The 21,916-nt window shown below is 49.5% G+C and overlaps 2 protein-coding genes across 8 annotated transcripts in view; one reads left to right on the forward strand and one right to left on the reverse strand.

Moving 5' to 3' along the window:
* dffb (DNA fragmentation factor, beta polypeptide (caspase-activated DNase)) overlaps positions 1-19,230 on the reverse strand; it is a 52,500-nt gene extending 33,270 nt beyond the window's left edge. For all 3 annotated transcript variants that reach the window (XM_072478498.1, XM_072478497.1, XM_072478496.1), the window contains exon 1: positions 19,099-19,230. In XM_072478498.1, coding sequence (XP_072334599.1) covers positions 19,099-19,203 — 105 coding nt within the window. In that variant the 5' untranslated portion in view covers positions 19,204-19,230. The remainder of the gene's footprint in view (positions 1-19,098) is intronic.
* The window catches only part of LOC140392826 (centrosomal protein of 104 kDa-like), a 493,850-nt gene that overhangs the window by 188,545 nt on the left and 283,389 nt on the right, over positions 1-21,916 (forward strand). The window lies entirely within an intron of this gene.

Raw genomic sequence — 21,916 nt, forward strand, 5'->3', positions numbered from 1 at the left:
CTTTGCGTCCCTAGTAGCCCGGCGCAGGATACTGTTGATGTGGAAGGGAGCCAAGCCCCCGGGTGTGGAGACCTGGATAAATGACATGGCAGGGTTTATAAAGTTGGAACGGATTAAGTTCGTCCTAAGGGGATCGGCTCAAGGGTTCACCAGGCGGTGGCGACCGTTCGTCGAATACCTCACAGAAAGATAGAGGGAATGGAAAAGAAGAAGACAGCAGCAGCAACCCGGGGTGGGGGGGGGGGGGGGGGGGGGAGGAACCAGAAGGACTCTCAGGGATGTTAGTGTACATGTATAATATGTATAGGTTGTTGTTATAGGTAATTGTATATTGGACTGTTGAATTGTATTTTTGGAGAGTATTTATTTGGGACAAGGCAGTTGCCATTTAGTGTTGTTTTTTAATTTTGATGTTGTTTATATATTATTTATTTCTTGCTTAAAACTGGCCATTGTTATTTATATTGTTATATTACTGTGTAAAGGATACACAATGTACTGTCATGGTTGGCCAAAAATTTTGAATAAAATATATTTTTTTAAAATACCGTTAGAAAACAGGTCTATGGAAATACAATTTACCTGATGGAACTTGCCCTGTTATGAAGTAACGTTGTATAAATGCTTTACATCTGAAGAGCATATTATTTGTGCTGTGATTCAGTATTAAATTGATGGCATTTCTACATGGATCAGCTTCTCCAAAACAAACAAAATAATGCACAGCATATTTAATTAGACAATCTACACTGCACCATTGTCAATTGTTATGGGTCCGGGTTTACAGAACCCCAAAGTCTTTCATGGAGTTCAACCGACCCACAACTTTTAATAGATTGTGGTGTGGGAAGCACACGGCGTACTCTCCAGGTGTGATACAGCAGAAATGGACAAGTGGTTTTTAAAACAAAACAATGTTTATTCTATGAACTCAAGTTAACCTTTTTAAAACAAACATTGAATATTTTAACACCCATTACTTCGAAGATAACCCCAAAAGATTACAACACTAAGTAATCCTTCAAACTGTTCCTTTAAACATCCAAAAGACTTCAAACCTTCAAAAATAGGAGTACATTAGGTTACATTCAATATATTTATCGTCTTTGGATTGCAGAATCAACAGGCCAGCTCTGTTTCTTCCTGCAGCTCACAGCAAAACACACACACACTCCCAGCTGCTCTCTCAAACTGAAACTAAAAAAGCAGAAGTGAGCTCAGCTCCCCCCACCCTCTGACATCACTTCAGTAATATGATCAGTTCCATTTCTTTTTTTAAAAATATATTTTATTAAAGTTTTCAAACACAGTTTTTCCACTTTACAAATCAACATAAGAGATAACACAATAACTAATAAGTAACATTATTTAAATAAAATAGTGAACTAGCAAAGTAACAAGAAATAGTGCTCCCCCCCCCCCCCCCCCCCTTTGGGCTGCTGACGATCTATTTTCCCTTAACGTTCCGCGAGATAGTCAAGGAACGGTTGCCACCGCCTGGAGAACCCCTGAACCGATCCTCTCAACGCAAACTTCATCCGTTCCAGTTTTATGAACCCTGCCATGTCGTTTATCAAGGCCTCCACGCCGGGGGGTTTCGCTTCCTTCCACATAAGTAAGATCCTTCACCGGGCTACCAGGGACGCAAAGGCCAGAATATCGGCCTCTTTCGCCTCCTGCACTCCCGGCTCTTCTGTTACCCCAAATATAGCTAACCCCCAGCCTGGCTTGACCCGGACCTTCACCACCTTTGAAATTACTCTTGCCACTCCCCTCCAGTACTCATCCAGTGCCGGACATGACCAGAACATATGTGTCTGGTTCGCCGGGCTTCCCAAGCACCTCCCGCACCTGTCCTCCACTCCGAATAACCTGCTCAGTCTTGCTCCCATCATGTGTGCTCTGTGTAGAACCTTGAATTGTATCAGGCTAAGCCTGGCACACGAGGAAGAGGAATTTACCCTACTTAGGGCATCAGCCCACAGACCCTCCTCAATCTCCTCCCCCAGCTCTTCTTCCCATTTTCCCTTCAGCTCCTCTACCATCTTCTCCCCCTCGTCTCTCATCTCCTGATATATTTCGGACACTTTGCCCTCCCCGACCCATACCCCCGAAATCACTCTATCCTGGATCCCCTGTGTCAGGAATAGCGGAAATTCCCTCACCTGTTGCCTCGTAAACGCCCTCACTTGCATGTATCTAAAGGTATTCCCCGGGGGCAACTCATACGTTTCCTCCAGCGCTCCCAGGCTCGCAAACTCCCCATCAATAAACAAATCTCGCAATCTCCTAATTCCTGCCCGATGCCAGCTCTGGAACCCTCCGTCCATCCTTCCTGGGACAAACCTATGGTTATTTCTGAACGGGGACCACACCGAGGCACCCGTCACCCCCCTATGTCGCCTCCATTGCCCCCAGATCCTTAAGGTTGCCACCACCACTGGGTTTGTGGTATACCTTTTCGGGGAAAGCGGTAGCGGTGCCATCACCAGCGCCTTTAGGCTCGTTCCCTTACAGGACGCCATCTCCAGCCTCTTCCACGCCGCCCCCTCTCCCTCCCTCATCCACTTGCAAACCATCGCCACATTGGCGGCCCAGTAACAGTCGTCCAGATTCGGCAACGCCAGTCCCCCTCTGTCCCTGCTGCGCTGCAGGAACCCCCTCCTTACCCTCGAGGTCTTCCCCGCCCACACGAAACTCATAACACTCCTGTCTATTTTCTTAAAAAAGGCCTTAGTGATCAAAATGGGGAGACATTAAAACACAAAAAGAAACCTTGGGAGGACCATCATCTTTACCGCCTGCACTCTGCCCGCCAGTGAGAGCGGCAGCCTTTCCCACCTCTTGAAATCCTCCTCCATCTGCTCCACCAGCCGCGTCAGATTGAGTTTGTGTAGAGTTCCCCAGCTCTTGGCTACCTGAATCCCCAAATATTGGAAGCTCCTTTCCACTCTCCTTAACGGCAGGCCATCTATCCCTCTTCCCTGATCCCCGTGGTGTACTACGAAAAGCTCAGTTTTCCCCATATTGAGCCTATATCCCGGAAAATCTCCAAACTCCCTCAATATCTGCATAACCTCTGTCATCCCCTCCACAGGATCCGCCACATACAGCAGTAGGTCATCTGCGTAGAGTGACACTCGATGTTCCTCTCCCCCTCTAACCACCCCCCTCCATTTCCTAGAGTCTCTCAACGCTATGGCCAGTGGTTCAATTGCCAGCGCGCACAGTAGTGGGGACAGGGGGCACCCCTGCCTTGTTCCCCTATGTAACCGAAAATACTCCGATCTCTGCCGATTTGTGACTACACTTGCCACTGGGGCCCCATAGAGGAGTTTGACCCAACTGACAAACCCCTCCCCGAACCCAAACCTCCTCAACACCTCCCATAAATACTCCCACTCTACCCTATCGAATGCCTTCTCAGCATCCATCGCTACCACTATCTCTGCCTCCCCCTCCGCTGGGGGCATCATTATCACCCCCAACAGCCGTCGCACGTTGACATTCATTTGTCTCCCCTTTACAAACCCTGTCTGGTCTTCATGTACCACCCCCGGGACACAATCCTCGATCCTCGTCGCTAGCACTTTTGCCAGCAGCTTGGCGTCTACATTCAGGAGCAAGATAGGCCTATATGACCCGCATTGCAGCGGATCTTTATCCCGCTTCAGGATTAGTGATATCGTCGCCTCCGACATTGTCGGGGGTAGTATCCCCCCTTCTCTGGCCTCGTTAAAGGTTCTCGCCAGCAGCGGGGCCAACAGGTCCACATATTTCCTGTAAAATTCCACCGGGAACCCGTCTGGTCCCGGGGCCTTCCCTGCCTGCATGTTCCCCAGCCTTTAGTCACCTCATCCACCCCAATTGGCGCCCCCAGACCTGCCACCTCCTGCTCCTCCACCCTCGGGAAACTTAGTTGGTCCAGAAACTGTTGCATCCCCTCTTTTCCCTCCGGGGATTGGGACCTGTATAGCCTCTCATAAAAGGTCTTAAACACCTCATTTACCTTCCCTGCTCTCCGCTCCGTAGTTCCCGTTTCATCCCTGACTCCCCTTATTTCCCTCGCCGCTATCCTCTTACGAAGCTGGTGGGCCAGCAGCCGGCTCGCCTTTTCCCCATATTCGTATCTCATCCCCTGTGCCTTCCTCCACTGTGCCTCTGCCTTCCCTGTGGTCAGCAGGTCAAACTCCGTCTGAGGTCTTCACCTCTCTCTATATAGTCCTTCATCCGGGGCCTCCGCATATCTTTTATCCACACTCAAAATCTACCCCACTAATCTCTCCCTTTCTTTGCCTCTTTTTTCTCCTTGTAAGCCCTAATGGAGATCAGCTCTCCCCTAACCACCGCCTTCAGCGCTTCCCATACTACCCCCACCTGGATCACACCGTCATCATTGGCCTCCAGGTACCTCTCAATACATCCCCGCACCCTTCCACAGACCCCCTCATCCACCAATAGTCCCACATCCAGTCGCCAGAGTGGGCGCTGTTCCCTCTCCTCTCCTAGTTCCAGATCCACCCAGTGCGGGGCATGGTCTGATACGGCTATGGCCGAATACACCTGTTCCTGCCACCCTCGAAATCAGTGCCCTGCTCAAAACAAAGAAATCTATCCGGGAGTATACCTTATGGTCATGGGAGAAAAAGGAGAACTCTTTGGCCAACGGACTGGCAAATCTCCACGGATCCACTCCCCCCATTTGCTCCATGAACCCCCTGAGCACCTTGGCCGCTGCCGGCCTTCTTCCGGTCCTGGGTCTAGACCGATCTAACCCTGGATCCAGCACAGTATTGAAATCCCCCCCCATTACCAGGCTTCCCGCCTCCAGGTCCGTGATACGTCCCAGCATCCGCTTCATAAATCCCGCGTCGTCCCAGTTCGGGGCATATACATTTACCAGCACGACCTCCTTTCCCTGCAATCTACCACTCACCATCACATATCTACCACCGTTGTCCACCACTATATTCCTAGACTCGAACGACACCCGTTTCCACACTAATATCGCCACCCCTCTATTTTTCGAGTCCAACCCTGAGTGGAACACTGTCCCACCCATCCTTTCCTTAACCTAACCTGATCCGCCACCTTCAGATGCGTCTCCTGAAGCATGACCACGTCTGCCTTCAGTCCTTTTAAGTGCGCGAACACTCGGGCCCTCTTAATCGGCCCATTTAGGCCTCTCACATTCCACGTGATCAGCCGGATTGCCCCCCCCCCCCCCCCCCCCGCCGCCGATTAGCCATCCCCTTTTCTAGGCCAGTCCCCCGTCCAGGTCCCGCACACCGACCCGTCCCCTAGGCGGCGCACTCCCGTCCCGACCACCTCTTCCCTTGCCAGCTCCCTCTCGCTCCCAGCAGCAGCAACCCAGTTGACCCCCCCCCCCCGCTAGATCCCCATCTAGCATGGTTACTCCCCCCATGATGCTTCCGAAAGTCAGCTGACTCCAACTGACCCCGGCTTCCCCCGCTCTCTCCTTGACCCCCCCGTGTGTGGAACGCTCATCCTTCTTGCGCCTATCTTCCCGCCATCATCTCCCTAGCGCGGGAAAAAACCTGCGCTTTCCTGGCATTTTCTACCAATGCTCCCAAACTCGCGAACGTCCCGTCCAAGAACAAGTCCTTCAACTTCCCAATTCCTGCTCGCTGCCAAGATTGGAATCCCCCATCTATCCTCCCCGGGACGAACCTGTGATTGTTCCTTATCGGGGACCACACCGAGGCACACGTCACTCCCCTATGTCATCTCCACTGCCCCCAAATCTTCAAAGTCGCCCCCACTACTGGATTTGTGGTGTATTTTTTCGGGGGGAACGGTAATGGCGCCGTCGCCAGTGCTTTTAGACTTGTTCCCTTACAGGACGCCATCTCCAACCTTTTCTATGCTGCCCCTTCTTCTTCCTTCATCCACTTACATATCATGGACACGTTGGCGGTCCAATAATAGTCACTCAGACTCGGCAGTGCCAGTCCCCCTCTGTCCCTACTGCGCTGCAGGAACCCCCTCTTTACCCTCGGGGTCTTTCCAGCCCACACAAAGCTCATAATACTCCTGTCCACTTTCTTGAAAAAGGCCTTTGTAATCAGTATGGGGAGGCACTGAAACACGAAAAGAAACCTCGGGAGGACCACCATTTTCACCGCCTGTACTCTGCCCGCCAATGACAGGGGCACCATGTCCCACCTCTTAAAGTCCTCCTCCATCTGCTCTACCAGTCGCGTCAAGTTAAGTTTATGCAAGGTTCCCCAGTTCCTGGCCACCTGGATCCCTAGATATCGAAAATCCCTTGCTGCTCTCCTCAGCGGCAGATCGTCTATCCCCCTACCTTGTTCCCCGGGGTGCATCACAAAAAGTTCACTCTTTCCCATATTCAATTTATATCCCGAGAACTCTCCAAACTCCCTGAGTGTCTGCATTATCTCTGGCATCCCCTCCACTGGGTCCGCCACATATAGCAGCAAATCATCCGCATATAATGACACCCGATGTTCCTCTCCTCCTCTGAGCACCCCCCTCCACTTCTTAGAGCCCCTCAGCGCTATGGCCAGTGGCTCGATTGCCAACACGAACAGTAGCGGGGACAGGGGGCACCCCTGTCTTGTGCCCCTATGTAATCGGAAATAGTCGGATCATTGCCTGTTTGTAACCACGCTTGCCACCGGGGCCCCGTACAGGAGCTGAACCCATCTGATGAACCCCTCTCCAAATCCAAATCTCTTCAGTACCTCCCACAGGTAGTCCCACTCCACTCTATCAAATGCCTTCTCTGCCTCCATCGCCACCACTATCTCCGCCTCCCCCTCCGGTGGGGGCTTCATCAGCACCCCCAGCAACCTTCGTTTTTTGGCATTCAATTGCCTCCCTTTAACAAACCCTGTCTGGTCGCCATGTACCACCCCTGGGACACAGTCCTCTATCCTTGTCGCCATCACTTTGGCTAGTAACTTGGCATCTACATTTAGGAGGGAGATGGGCCTGTATGACCCGCACTGCAGCGGGTCTTTGTCTCGCTTCAGGATCAACGATATCGTCGCCTCCGACATTGTCGGGGGTAGTGTCCCCCTTTCCTTAGCCTCATTGAAGGTTCTCGTCAGGAGTGGGGCCAGTAGGTCCACATATTTCCTGTAAAATTCCACCGGGAACCCATCTGTTCCCGGGGCCTTTCCTGCCTGCATGTTCCCAATTCCTTTAATCTCCTCAATCTGCGCTCCCAAACCTGCCACCTCCTGCTCCTCAACCCTCGGGAACTCCAGCTGGTCCAGGAAGTGTATCATTCCCTCTTTCCCCTCCGGGGGTTGGGACTTATACAGCCTCTCATAAAATGACTTAAACACCCCATTCACCCTCCCCGCTCTCTGCTCCATCCTTCCCTCCCCGTCCCTAACTCCTCCGATCTCTCTCGCCGCCCCCCTCTTCCTAAGTTGTTGGGCCAGCAATCGGCTCGCCTTTTCCCCATATTCGTATTGTATTCCCTGTGCCTTCCTCCGCTGCGTCTCCGCCTTACCCGTGGTCAGCAGGTCAAACTCTGTCTGTAGTCCCCGTCTTTCCCTGTATAGCCCTTCATCCGGGGCCTCTGCATATTGCCTATCCACCCTCAGAATCTCCCCAATCAGTTTTTTCCTTTCTTTACCCTCTTGTTTCCCCCTGTGGGCTCTTATGGAAATCAGCTCCCCCCTAACCACCGCCTTCAGCGCCTCCCATACTCCCATACTACTCCCACCTGGACCACTCCATCATCATTGACCTCTAGGTATCTTTCAATACATCCCCTCACCCTTCCACATACCACCTCGTCCGCCAACAGTCCCATGTCTAATCTCCAAAGTGGGCGCTGCTCCTTCTCCTCTCCTAGATCCAGATCCACCCAATGTGGGGCGTGATCTGAAACGGCTATAGCCGAATATTCCGTTCCTACCACTTTCGGGATCAGCGCCCTTCCTTGGACAAAAAAGTCTATCCTGGGTATGCTTTATGGACATGGGAGAATAAGGAAAACTCTTTACTCCTAATCTCCAGGGATCTACACCTCCCATCTGCTCCATAAACCCCTTAAGCACCTTGGCCGCTGCCGGCCTCCTCCCGGTCCTAGATCTGGACCGGTCCAGCCCTGGGTCCAGCACCGTGTTGAAGTCTCCCCCCCCCATTACCAAATTTCCCATCTCTAGGTCCGGGATGCGCCCCAACATATGCTTCATAAAACCCGCGTCATCCCAGTTTGGGGCGTATACGTTCACCAGCACCACCGCCTCACCTTGCAATCTGCCACTCACCATCACGTACCTGCCCCCACTGTCCACCGCTATGGTCTTGGCCTCAAACGATACCCGTTTCCCCACCAGTATTGCCACCCCTCTGTTTTTCGTATCTAAGCCTGAGTGGAATACCTGTCCCACCCATCCTTTCCTTAATCTGACCTGATCCGCCAATTTCAGGTGCGTCTCCTGAAGCATAACCACATCCGCCTTCAGTCTCTTTAGATGCGCAAATAGCCTTGCCCTCTTAATCGGCCCATTCAGCACTCTCACGTTCCACGTGATCAACCGGGTTGGGGGGCCCTTTACCCCCCCCCCATCGTCGACTAGCCATCCCCTTTTTTAAACCAGCTCCTCACCCAGGTCCCACGCACCCGTTTGTCCCCCAGAAGGCGCCCTCCCGTCCCGACCATCCCATCCCGTATCAGCTCCCCCTTACTCTCAGCAGCAGCAACCCAGTTAGTCGTCACCCCCCCCCCCCCCCCCCCCCCCCCGCCGCCGCCGCTAGATTCCCTTCTAGCTTGATTGCTCCCCCATATTGCTTCCGGGAGTCAGCAAACTCTGGCTGACCTCGGCTTCCCCCGTTTACCCTTGGCCTCCCTGCGTGTTGAGGCCCCCTTCCTTCCTGCGCCCACTTTTCCCGCCGCAATTTCCATAGCGCGGGGAAAAAACCCGCGCTTCCCTCTCGGCCCTGCCCCTAGTGGCGCATCTCCCTCTCTCCTTCCCTGTCCCCTTCCCCACCGGCGCCCACATTTCTTCGTGTGAGGGGGGGGAGAAAAAAAAATTCTCCCGTCTAACATTTTTACAGATAAACCCTCCCCCTCTCCCTCCTTTGCATTTCTTTGCCACCACCTCGCTACTTCTTTCCAAACATCAATTCCTCAAATCTAGTCCAACTTCTCTTCTTGAATAAATGTCCACGCCTCCTCTGCCGTCTCAAAGTAGTGGTGTTTTCCCTGGTGTGTAACACACAGTCTTGCCGGCTGCAGCATTCAAAATTCTACTTTCGTCCTGTGGAGCACCGCCTTGGCCCGATTGATACTCGCCCTCCTTCCCGCCACCTCCGCACTCCAATCTTGATCACCGCGTTCTCCCACCTGCTACTCCGTGTCTTCTTAGCCCATCTCAGGACCATCTCCCTGTCCTTGTAGCGGTGGAACCTCACCACTATTGCTCGCGGTATTTCCCCTGCCTTTGGTCTTCATACGAGGACCCGGTATGCTCCCTCCACTTCCAGGGGGCCCGTCGGGGCCTCAGCTCCCATTAAAATATGGAGCATCGTACTCACATATGCCCCAACATCAGCTCCCTCTGTCCCTTCAGGAAGACCCAAAATCCTTAGATTCTTCCTCCTCGAGCTATTTTCCAGGGCTTCCAGCCTTTCTATGCACCTCTTGTGTATTGCCTCGTGCATCTCCGTCTTCACCACCAAGCCCTGTATCTCGTCTTCATTCTCGGCTGCCTTTGCCTTCACTCCACGGAGCTCCATCGCCTGGGTCTTTTGCATCTCCTTCAATCCCTCAATCGCCAGCAACATCGGCGCCAGCACCTCCTTCTTGAGCTCCTCCACACATCGTCGGAGGAACTCCTGCTGTTCCGGGCCCCATACCATCTGGGCTCCCTCAGCCGCCATCTTGCTTCTCCCTTCTCTTCTCTGCCGTTGCTCCAGAGGATCCTCCGCAATCTGGCCACTACTATCACTTCTTTCCATCCACACCCGGGGAGACTCCTTCCTTTGTCGCCTCACACTGGGTTTGGCCGTAAAAAATTTCCGTTGGGGCTCCCGATAAGAGCCCAAAAGTCCGTTGAAACGGGAGGTGCCGAAACGTGCGGCTTAGCTGGTCATCGCCGCAACCGGAAGTCCCAATTTACATTTCTATACATCGACATCGTCGTCTCCCCCCCAGCATCAGTCCCTCAGTTCTGGTCCAATTTCTCTTCTTGGATGAAGGTCCATGCCTCATCCGACGTTTCAAAGTAGTAATGTTTGCCTTGGTGCATGACCCACAATCGCGCCGGCTGCAGCATCCCAAACTTTATTTTCTTCTTGTGAAGCACCGCCTTGGCCCGATTAAAGCTCGCCCTCCTTCTCGCCACCTCCGCGCTCCAGTCCTGATACACTCGTATCACCCCATTCTCCCACCTGCTACCCCGTACCTTCTTGGCCCAGCTCAAAACCGCCTCTCTGTCGGTGAAGCGGTGAAATCTCACCACGATCGCCCTTGGTGGTTCTCCAGCCTTTGGTCTCCTCACAAGGACCCGGTGAGCCCCTTCCACCTCCAGGGGGCCCGAGGGGGCCTCAGCTCCCATTAGCGAATGGAGCATCGTGCTCACATAAGCCCCAACGTCAGCTCCCTCCACTCCCTCGGGGAGACCCAGAATCCGGAGGTTCTTTCTCCTCGAGCTGTTCTCCAGGACTTCGAGCCTTTCGATACACCTCTTATGCAGCGCCTCGTGCGTCTCCATTTTTACCGCTAGGCCCAGAATCTCATCCTCGTTCTCAGATGCCTTCGCCTTCACTCCACGGAGCTCTATCGCCTGGGCCTTTTGCGTTTCTTTTAGCCCTTCGATTGCCAATAACATCGGCGCCAGCACTTCCTTCTTTAATTCCTCCACACATCGTCGGAGGAATTCCTGCTGGTCCGGGCCCCATCCGCCGCCATCTTGCTTCTTCCTTCTCTTCTCTGCCGCTGCTCCAGAGGATCCTTCGCAATCTGGCCACTACCACCGGTCCTTTCCATACACACCCGGGGGGGACTCCTTCCTTCGTCACCCCACACTGGGTTTGGTCCCAAAAAAATTCCGTTGGGGCTCCCAAAAAGAGCCCAAAAGTCCGTTAGAACGGGAGCTGCCGAAACGTGCAGCTTAGCAGTGCATCGCCGCAACCGGAAGTCTCAGTTCCATTTCTTAAAGGTACATTGCTTAAACATCCATTTCTTAAAGGTACTCTCACATGACACAATCATTCATGAATAGACTAGATGTGCACAAACTGCTCTATCAAGAGGCTGACTGACTCCCTGAGGAAGCCTTTGCTTCCATGGCAAAACTTTGATATAAAATATATTTCTTGATGGATCAAAATGTTACTCCCAGATGTTTGTTTTTCTTTGAATTGCAGATTTTATGTGAGAATAAAAGGTAAAGTCACCAATGTCCCAGATGACGAGGCTGCTTTCTTTCCCCTTTGAGGGAAGAGAGCTGACTGGTGGTGATTTAACCTGAGGATCACCACACCTCAGGCAAGGGTCAAGGTTCAGATGGCGTGGCCTGTATGAAGGGCCTTCAGCCGGTACAGGAATTGAACCCGTGCTGTTGGCCCCGCTTTGAGTCGCGAACCAACCGTCCAAGCTAAACCGAAGTTGCAACCTACACTTTTAGCATGAACTTTGGCAGCAGGTAATTAAAACTTATCTACCCCTTGCTTGCAGCCTTTAGCAAAGCTGTCACTGTGTATGATGTGTGGGTCGAATTTATAGAAAGTGTAAAGAAAGTAACAGAAAAGATTTTTTTTTACAAGAAACCAATAGAATCATAAAATGGTTACAGCACAAAAGGAGACCATTCAGCCCACTTTGTTAGTGCTAACTCTCTGCTAGAGCAACCGAGCCCTGAAGTCTTTTCTCTTCACAGTCTTATCCAATTCCCTTTAGAAATCTATGATTAAATCTGCCTCTTGTCATGTGAGAGTGCCTTTAAGAAATGGATGTTTAAGCAATGTACCTTTAAGAAATACAGTGATGTCAGAGTGTGGGTGGAGCTGGGCTTTAGCTCAGCCATTTTGAAGATTTTAGTTTCAGTTTGAGGAGAAAGCTGGGAGTGTCTGTGTGTTTTCCAAAGAGCTGCAGGAAGAAAACACAGAGCTGGTCTGTGGATGCCTGCAAATCCAAAGACTATAAATATATTGAATGTAACCTCATGTCTGTTGTTACAGGTGAAGTCTTTTGGATGTTTGAAGGAACATTTTGAGGGATTATTTAGTGTTGTATTATGTTCGGGGTTATCTTTGAAGTAAGGGGTGTTAAGAGATCCAATGTTTATGTAAAAGGTTAATTTGAGTTCATGGAATGAACATTGTTTTGTTTCAAAAACCACGTGTCCATAATTTGAAGCCATGTGCTTCAAAAGCTAACAATCCATTAAAGGGGGAGGTTGGTTGAACTCCATGATACATTTTGGGGTTCTGAAAATACCTTTCCCATAACACTCTCCCAATCTCCCAGGCAGCACATTCCAGATCCTATCTACTTGCTGTGTGGAAAAGCTTTGCCTCACGTTCCCCGATTATTCTTTTGACATTTATCTTGAATTGGTGCCCTCTACCTCGCCACCTTTCCTTCCAAGGGCACAGTTCCTCTCTATTTACTTTATCTCAGCCCCTCATGATTTTATATGGAGTACCTCTAGTTAATCTTCTTCAACCTTTTGTTCTCTGATGATGACAGCTCCAGCTTTCCAATCCATCCCCCTATCTGAGATCCCTCATTAATCTTTTCTCCACCTCCTCTAAATTATTTACATCTTCTGATACTATGGGTACAATTCTCCAGCCGTGTTGTGCTCTCGCTTGAGAAACCTACTTACGACCTACCTGCCTGGGATCTAGCGATTCGCGGGCCTCCTCAGGGCACTGGACGCCAACTGGTGCTGGTCCTCACAAACATGGACTAGGCTTAACGGCACCCGGGCCCTCATCCTGGAATGTGGGCACCTTGGCACTGCCCAGCTGGCACCTTGGCACTGTCAGCCTGGCACTGCCAATGTGCCTGGATGGCACTGTCAAGGCAGCGGGAGCACTGCCTGGGTGCCAGTGCAAGTGCCCGAGTGGCAGGGTGGCACTGCCAAGGACCAGGGGGCGAGGGGGACCATGCCCATGAAATGAGGGTAGGGGAGGGTTTGAAGGATGGGGGGATGCAGGGCAGGTAAGTAGAAGCCTTCGGGTTGTTGGGTGGGTGATGGGTTGGTGTCCTACAAGGGATGGGGTGTTGTAAGGGGGCTTGGGAGGGCCTGAAGAGGGGGTTCCCCCAGGGACCCCATAGCAGGGTGTCCTCACTTGGAAGATGTGGGCTATTGTCCATGTGTGTGGGTGTGGCATTGCCTATGGGTGGGGGGTGTAAGCTCACTTAGATATCGGGGCACCCTTTCAAAATGGAGGCCCAATCTCAGAGTTCAGCTCCCCAGTGCGAAAAAAATTTGTGGGCTAGACTGGTGAGAAACTCCCCAGGGCCCAGAAAAGTGACTAAGTGTCATTGAATAACGGTGGGGAACTTGCCGGCAGAACCAGCGGGAAACTCCCTGAAAAACCCGCCACAAATTAACTTCGAAAATTTTGGGGAGAATCGCATCCATTGTTTCTCTTAACCAGTTCAATCCAACAAGTTATTATTCAGGAAGTGGTCTTTGACTAAAGTTAATGGCCAACCAAAATAGGTAGACATCAAGTGCATCATCCGAAATGTCCACAAGGCCAGGTCCACATAATGTGCGAATTCTCCTGATCAAATATGAATATATTGGGCAAAATGCACAGGCAGTATGAACTTAGTAAATTTAAAAATTATCCCTTTTACATTCACAATATGTCTTCCAACATTCAATTATAGATTGGTTTGCATCACTTGCCAGAAACAACCATCAATAAATATAATATATTGAAATCTTAATAAATCATGTTCATTATGATTACCTGCGAACCATATTCAGGTTAATTTTATTCTTTCAGCATTTCCAAACTTAATAAACTTCGCTTTTGACTCATTAAAGAGAACAAGCTAAGAGCCTGTTAAAACTGTCAACACGTAATTAGAAACTCAACGAGGGAAGCACAGACTATAAATGTTGACATGAAAAACTTAAAAATAAAGGCAACACATCAATTGTACAATACTGAGGAAAAACTACAGAGCAAATTTCAATAATGGGAATCTGCACTAAATAACTTCACCAGAGGTAAACTTTCTGAGTTAAACTGACAGGGCAGAAGCCAAGAACTTAGATACATCAAGAATATATTGAAATTGTGTTTCAATTACACAATGTCAAATACCTCTTGTATTCCTGTGATATGTCACAGACGTGGATACCATGTATCCCAGTCTACTGAACTCTACACAGTTTAGAGGTCTGCCTCCCTCTCTTTCTGCTGTGATCTTTGCAGATAGAGTGCACTGGTTGATGAAACAACAAATTCTCCCGTGCCTCTCAGACGGTTGTCATGTGAGAGTGCCTTTAAGAAATGGATGTTTAAGCAATGTACCTTTAAGAAATGCAGTGATGTCAGAGTGTGGGTGGAGATGGGCTTTAGATCAGCCATTTTGCAGTTTTTTTAGTTTCAGTTTGAAAAGCGCTTGGGTGTGTATCTGTGTTTGCAGTGAGCTGGATCTGATGTGGTCTCTGCCATGAAAGACTATCTCTGGATCATTGGGTGATTTAAACTCATAAAGTAATGCTTTTAACCTGTTGTGTTTCTGTTTAAACATCTCTTGGATGTTGAAAGGAATAACTGAAGGATTATTTAGTGTTGTATTATTTTCGGGGTTATCTTTAGCATAGAGCATAGAATTTACAGTGCAGAAGGAGGCCATTCGGCCCATCGAGTCTGCACCGGCTCTTGGAAAGAGCACCCTACCCAAGGTCAACACCTTCACCCTATCCCCACAACCCAGCAACCCAACCCAACACTAAGGACAATGTTGGACACTAAGGGCAATTTATCACGGCCGATCCACCTAACCTGCACATCTTTGGACTGTGGGAGGAAACCGGAGCACCCGGAGGAAACCCACGCACACACGGGGAGGACGTACAGACTCCACACAGACAGTGACCCAAGCCGGAATCGAGCCTGGGACCCTGGAGCTGTGAAGCAATTGTGCTATCCACAATGCTACCGTGCTGCCCTGTCTTTGAAGTAAGGGAGTTAAGTGATCCAATGTTTATTTAAAAGATTAAGTTGAGTTCATAGAATAAACATTGTTTTCTGTTTAAAAACCCACGTGTCCATAATTGTGATCCCACACCTGAAGAACAAGCCGTGTGCTCGGAAAAGCAACAAAATACATTAAAGGGGGAGGTTGGTTGAACTCCATGATACATTTTGGGGTTCTGAAAACGCCTCCCCATAACACGGTGAGTGCTCTTTTTGATGCAGCAGGCAGCCTTGTAAATGTTTAAAGACTCAAAGAAAACTTAAATACATCTCTATGGAACACAAATTTAAGGCAAGGAAGTCCTGTGTGTTGCACTGCCTGTAACATGTGGGAATTTGTAGACACTCCCTGCCATCTGGATGCCTACCTGAGCAGGAAGTGCCAATGGTTTGGCCAACTTGAACTCCGGCTTTCAGAGCTTGAACCTCGGCTGGAGGCACTGAGGTGCGTCTGCGAGGCTGAGACTTACGTGGATAGCACGTTTTTAGGCGTGGTCATCCTGCAGCTTAAGGAAGTGCAGTCAGAGAGGGAATGGGGGACCACCAGTCAGAAGGGAAGTAATTAGAAAAACTCCAGAGTGCATGTCTCTCAAGAACCATTTTTCTGTGTTGTAAAATGGTGGGAGTGACAGTTCCCCTGGGGAGCACAGCCAGTGCCAAATTCACAGCACTGTGGGTGGCTCTGCTGCACAAGGGGGGGAGGGGGGGAGGAGTAAGGGTGCAAGAGAAATAGTGCAGGAAGCTGAATGGTGGAGGGGTGCAGTCAGGCGTTTCTGTGGCCGCAGACGTGATTCCCGGTTGGTGTGTTGCCTCCCTGGTGCCAGGATCAGGGATGTCACTGAACATCTTCAGGGCATTCTGAAGGGGGTGGAACATCCTTGCGGGAGGTTTGCTAATGCCATGGGGGTGTGGGGGACTAAACTAATTTGTCTGGGGAATGGGATAAGGAGTGGAGGTAGAGATGGGGATGATGAATAGTCAAATATGGAAGAAAAACCAAGTCAGTCTTGAAGGCAGAGGGGCTATACACAAGTTACGGCAAGGAGTCTTGCGAGTAGGGCAGGTGATTTGAGGGTGTTGATTAACACACGGGGATGTGATATTATTGCTATCAAAGAGTCATGGTTGAGGGAAAGCCAGGACTGGCAGCTCAATATTCCGGGGTATAGAATCTTCAGGCGTGACAGGGGGAGGTGGTAAAAGAGGAGGTGGTGTCGCAATATTGGCCCAGGAGTCGATTACTGCAGAGAGGAGGAATCTTAGAAGCTTCCTCAGGTTAGGCCATATGGGTAGAACTTAGAAACAAAAAGGGGACAATCACATTGCTGTACAATAGGCCCCCAAACAGTCAGCGAGAGATAGAAGGGCAGATATGTACACAAACCTCTGAGAAATTAAACAATAATAGGGTAATAATAATAGGGGATTTCAACTTTCCCAACATAATGTGGGATAGTCAAAATGTGAAAGGCTTAGAGGGGGACAGAATTCTTAAAATGCATCCAGGAGAGCTTTTTATGCCAGTATGTAGAAAGTCCCACAAGAGAGGGACCTAGTTTTAAGGAATGAAGCCTGGCAAGTGGTAGATGTTTCAGTGGGGGAACATTTTGGTAACAATGTCCATGACTCAGTAGGATTTAAGGTCGTTATGGCGAGGGAGAAAGATGGACTGGAAATAAAGGTTCTGAATTGGGGGATGGTCAATTTTAATAGGATAAGACAGGATCTGGCCAAAGTCGATTGGGAGCAGCTACTTTTAGGAACATCTACATCAGAGCAGCGGGATTCATTCAAAAAGGACATGAGAGAGGGCACCAGGGCCAACATGTTCCCATAAAGATGAAGGGTAGGAGCAACAAGTCCAGAGGACCCTGGATGTCAACAGATATCCAGGGTTGGATAAGGCAAAGAAAAGGGAGACTTATGGAAGATACTGAGGGCTCAAAACGATGGAAGCCCTCGAGGAGTATAGGAAATGCAGGGGAGCGAAGAGGACTCACAAGGCAAGGGACTATACTATGAACATTTAAATGCTCAAAAGTAGAACCATAGAATTCCTACAGTGCAGAAGGAGGCCATTTGGTCCATCGAGTCTCCGAAAGAGCACCCTACCTAGGCCCACTTTCCTCACCCTATCCCTGTAACCCCACCTAACCTGCACATCTTTGGACACTAAGGGACAATTTAGCATGGCCAGTCCACATGGGAGGAAATCAGAGCACCAGAGGATACCCACGCAGACATGGGGAGAAAGTGCACACTCCACGCACAGTGTACAAAGGCTGGAATTGAACCGGGTCCCTGGCGTGACACCACACAGAGGATCAAAGGGACCTTAGTGTCCATGTCCAGAGATCCCTGAAGTCAGCAGATAAGGTGGTTAAGAAGGCATACGGGATACTTGCCTTTATTAGTTAAGGCATATAATATCGGAGCATGAAGGTTAAGGTGGAGCTGGAGGAAATGCTGATTAGGCCACAGCTGGAATACTGTGTTCATTTCTGGTCGCCACACTATAGGAATGATGTGGAGTTGCCGCCGTTGGACTGGGGTGAGCACAATAAGAAGTCTTACAACACCAGGTTAAAGTCCAACAGGTTTGTTTCAAACACTAGCTTTCGGAGCACTGCTACTTCCTCACGTGAATGAAGAGGTATGTTCCAGAAACGTATATATAGACAAATACAAAGATGCAAGACAATGCTTTAAATGCGAGCATTTGCAGTTAATTAAGTGTTCACAGATCCACAGATAGGGGTAACCCCAGGTTAAAGAGGTGTGAATTGTCTCAAGCCAGGACAGTTGGTAGGATTTCGCAAGCCCAGGCCAGATGGTGGTGGGTGAATGTAATGCAACATGAATCCCAGGTCCCGGTTGAGACCGCACTCATGTGTGCGGAACAGAGCTTGCGAAATCCTACCAACTGTCCCAGCTTGAGACAATTCACACCTCTTTAACCTGGGGTTACCCCTATCTCTGGATCTGTGAACACTTAATTAACTGCAAATGCTCGCATTCAAAGCATTGTCTGGCATCTTTGAATTTGTCGATATATATGTTTCTGGAACATACCTCTCCATTCACCTGAGAAAGGAGCTGCGCTCCGAAAGCTAGTGTTTGAAACAAACCTGTTGGACTTTAACCTGTTGTTGTAAGACTTACACTATAGGAAGTGATTGTATTACAGAGAGCACAAAGGAGATTCACCTGGATGTTGCCTGGGCAGGAGCGTTTGAGCTATCCAGAGATGCTGCCGTTCTTTTCCCTGGAGCAGAGAAGACTGAGGGGGGACCTGATTGAGGTGTATAATATGACGACGGGCATAAAAAGGGTGGATGTAAAAGGAACGCTCACAACATTTAAATATTATGCAATCAAAAGAAAACTGGATGCAGCATTCACTTTCGGGTGCAAGAAATTAGAAGTGCAACATTTACAAGGCAGGATTTGACTGATGTTAAGCGGACGAAATGTAAACCAGTGTTAAATGCTCAAAATGATTCCCGAAGCAGCTCCCTCCCCCACAAAAAAACGAAATCCTGGGAAAGTCACTTGCTTTCTCACTCTACATTCAGACCAAGCAATCTATGCGGAAGACTGGTGTTTAGCACCGAACTCCAACCCTGCTGAATTCCACTCGGAGACAAGGGAACCCGGGATAATATGGGGGTTTCATTTCTGCTGGAGAGAAAATGTAAACATGGGCGATGTGCAAAGGAGCTTTCTCCCTCCGTCCCCGGCCACACAAGGCGGATCCAGAGTAGTGGAACTGAATCGACAGAAATGAATTTACAAACTTGTCCTTTCTTCAGGTTTCCGGGTTGTGCCTGTTGCTGCTTAGGCACGGACATTCAAGGTTGATTTTATGAAATTGACCATGTCCTTTTATATTCTACTCAACGGGTTAAACTTCACCTGCAATTTCTGGCACCCTTTGTCCATTAGATTTTCCAGATCGCCGGCTACGATTCCATATTTTCTATCAGCCTTCAAACTCGTCACTTTGAATTTGGACCCCATGTTGCAGTCGACTTTGTTACAACGGAGCGCAAGTGCGCGTGCGCAATTCCTCACCCTCCTCCCCGCCGATATTGACGGCCTCTGTGGGATAAGTTGCTGAATGTTCTGCTTGAGTCAGTGCAGTGTCTGGAGAATCAATAGAATCCTCATAGTGCAGAAGGAGACCGCATCCTACTCCCCCGCCCTATCCCCATAAATCCGTAACCCCACCTACCTTGCACACTGAGGAGCAATTTTCAGGAAACCCACACAAGGAAAGGGGAATGTGCAAACTCCACACAGTCACCCAAGGCAAGAGTTAAACCCGGGTCACCGGCGCTGTGAGGCAGCAGTGCTAACCATTGTGCCACCATGTTGTGCCAACCATTAAATAAACATCCAATTTCATTGGATACAGCAAAGGCCCTGTTTATTTTTTTTCATTTGTGCAGACACCAGGGGCGAAATTCTCCTACTCGCCCCGCCACATTTCTGCCCCGACCGGCCGGCAGGAGTCTCCGTAACACCGGCCGGTCAATGGGGTTTCCCATTGTGGGGCAGCCCCACGCCGTCGGGAAACCCCCGGGCGCCGGCAAAACGGAGACTCCCGCCGCCGGAGAATGACGCCCCTGATTATATATAGATCCAACCTCGGGTGACTGTGTGGAGTTTGTACATTCTCCCCGTGTCTGCGTGGGTTTCCTCTGGGAGCTTTGGCTTCCTCCCACAGTTCAAAGGTGTGCGGGTTTGGTGGATTGGCCATGCCCCTTATTGTCTAACGGTTAGATGGGGTTACAAGGAAAGGGGGAGGGGGTCCTAGGTGGGGGGTTCTTTTGGAGGGTTGATGCAGACCCAATAGGCCAAATCGTCTTCTGCACTAAGGGTTCTATGGACAGACTTAATGAGTGGGCAAGAACAGATGGAATATTATTTGGAAAAATGTGAGGTAATCCATTTTGGTAGAAGGAACAGATGTACAGAATATTTCTTAAATGCTAAGAAATTAGAAAGTATAGATGTATAAAGGGTCCTGGGTGTCCTTATCCATACGTCACTGAAGGCTAACATGCAGGTTCAGCAAGCTTTTCACAGTAACTTCATTATAGTGTAAATGTAAGCCGACTTGTGACAATAAAGATTATTTAAAATTATTAGGAAGGCTAATGGAATGTTCGCCTTTATCACAAGAGGATTTGAGTGCAGGAGTAGTGTATAGAATTGTATAGAAGCTTGGTTAGACCGCACCTGGAGTACTGTGTACTCTTTTGATCCCCTTACCTCAGAAAATATATTCTTGTCATAGAGGAAGTGCAAGAAAGGTTCAACAGACTTGTTCTGAGGATGGCAGGACTGTCTTAGAAGAGACAGCTCCTTAATAAAAAACTGACTTTAGGAAAATGGCTGCTCCTCTGAATTAATGGAACTCCTGTAGGGCTGGAAAATTAACAAACTTATTCCTCCCTTTAAACTGCCAGACCTGCCAATCAAATAGCTTGTAAACGGCAATGCTCTGTGAAATTAAATGTAAACAATGCAGTTCAAAGCTTTTAGGCTTCTAGGCTAGCAAACAGGAGAGAAAAAGTTAAAGGGCAATGAAATTGACTGAGTAAACAACTTAAAAGTCTTCCACCACATTAAAGGGAATACTTTTACCTTCAGCTCACAGATCTTTGAACTTGGCATACTGATAGTTTCAAGGATTTACGGCTGCAGATGGAAAGGTTTTCACCACATTATTTGGTAACTTTATTTTTAAGATACTGACTGACTGTTTAAAGGGTTTAAAGGCTGCAAATGGGAAGTCCAGCCAATCGATCCCCATCCCAGGAAAAAAGAACAACCTAAGCCCCTCCAGCCCAGCACAAGCCTCCTGACCCCTATCTTCTATGAAGGTCCCTCTCAGCACCCTGGAGGCAACTGTAGAGATTGTACTCACCCCTTTGCAACCCCTTGGACTGCAAGGTTTCAGGTTGGCGCTTCCAAGGAGTGGGGCCTGAAGGGGGAAATCACGTGGGCGAGTCTGAAAGGAAAACTGAAGGAGACCCTTGCCAGCGATTGGTGGAGGGGGGCGGGCTAAAGCAGCATTCTGAGACTGAGGTGCCCTTTAAAAATGGAACCCTGATCTCTGAGGAACAGGACCTGTCAGAGCGATGGGATCGCACCTCTCTCAGTTCCAGCGAGAACTCCGGTGTGCCATTGAATAGCACTGGAAACCCAATCCTGGGTAGAAAGATTTTCTTTTTTTAAAAAATATGTTTATTCAAATTTTCCAACAACATTTTTAACAATCCCCACCCCCCCCAATAACAAAAGGAAAGAAACACAAACACAACAGTCGAAATTATACAAAACTTATACATTGGGTTTCCCCACATACAATAACCCCCCCATATGACATTCAAAGGTACCCGTTGGGAAGCCCACCCCCCATCCACCCGAGTTCCCCCCCGAAAGAGACCCCCCTCCCCCCCACCCTTGGGTTGCTGCTGCTGCTGACCTCCTCCTAACGCTCCATGAGATAGTCTAGGAACGGTTGCCTCTGCCTGAAGAACCCCTGCACAGACCCTCGTAAGGCAAACTTTATCCTCTCCAGCTTAATGAACCCTGCCATGTCATTTATCCAGGCTTCCACACTAGGGGGCTTTGCGTCCTTCCATAATAGCAACATCCGCCGCCGGGCTACCAGGGACGCAAAGGCCAGGATACCGGCCTCTTTCGCCTCCTGCACTCCCGG

This window comes from Scyliorhinus torazame, chromosome 16 (genome assembly GCF_047496885.1).
Source record: "Scyliorhinus torazame isolate Kashiwa2021f chromosome 16, sScyTor2.1, whole genome shotgun sequence".
Lineage (NCBI taxonomy): Eukaryota > Metazoa > Chordata > Chondrichthyes > Carcharhiniformes > Scyliorhinidae > Scyliorhinus > Scyliorhinus torazame.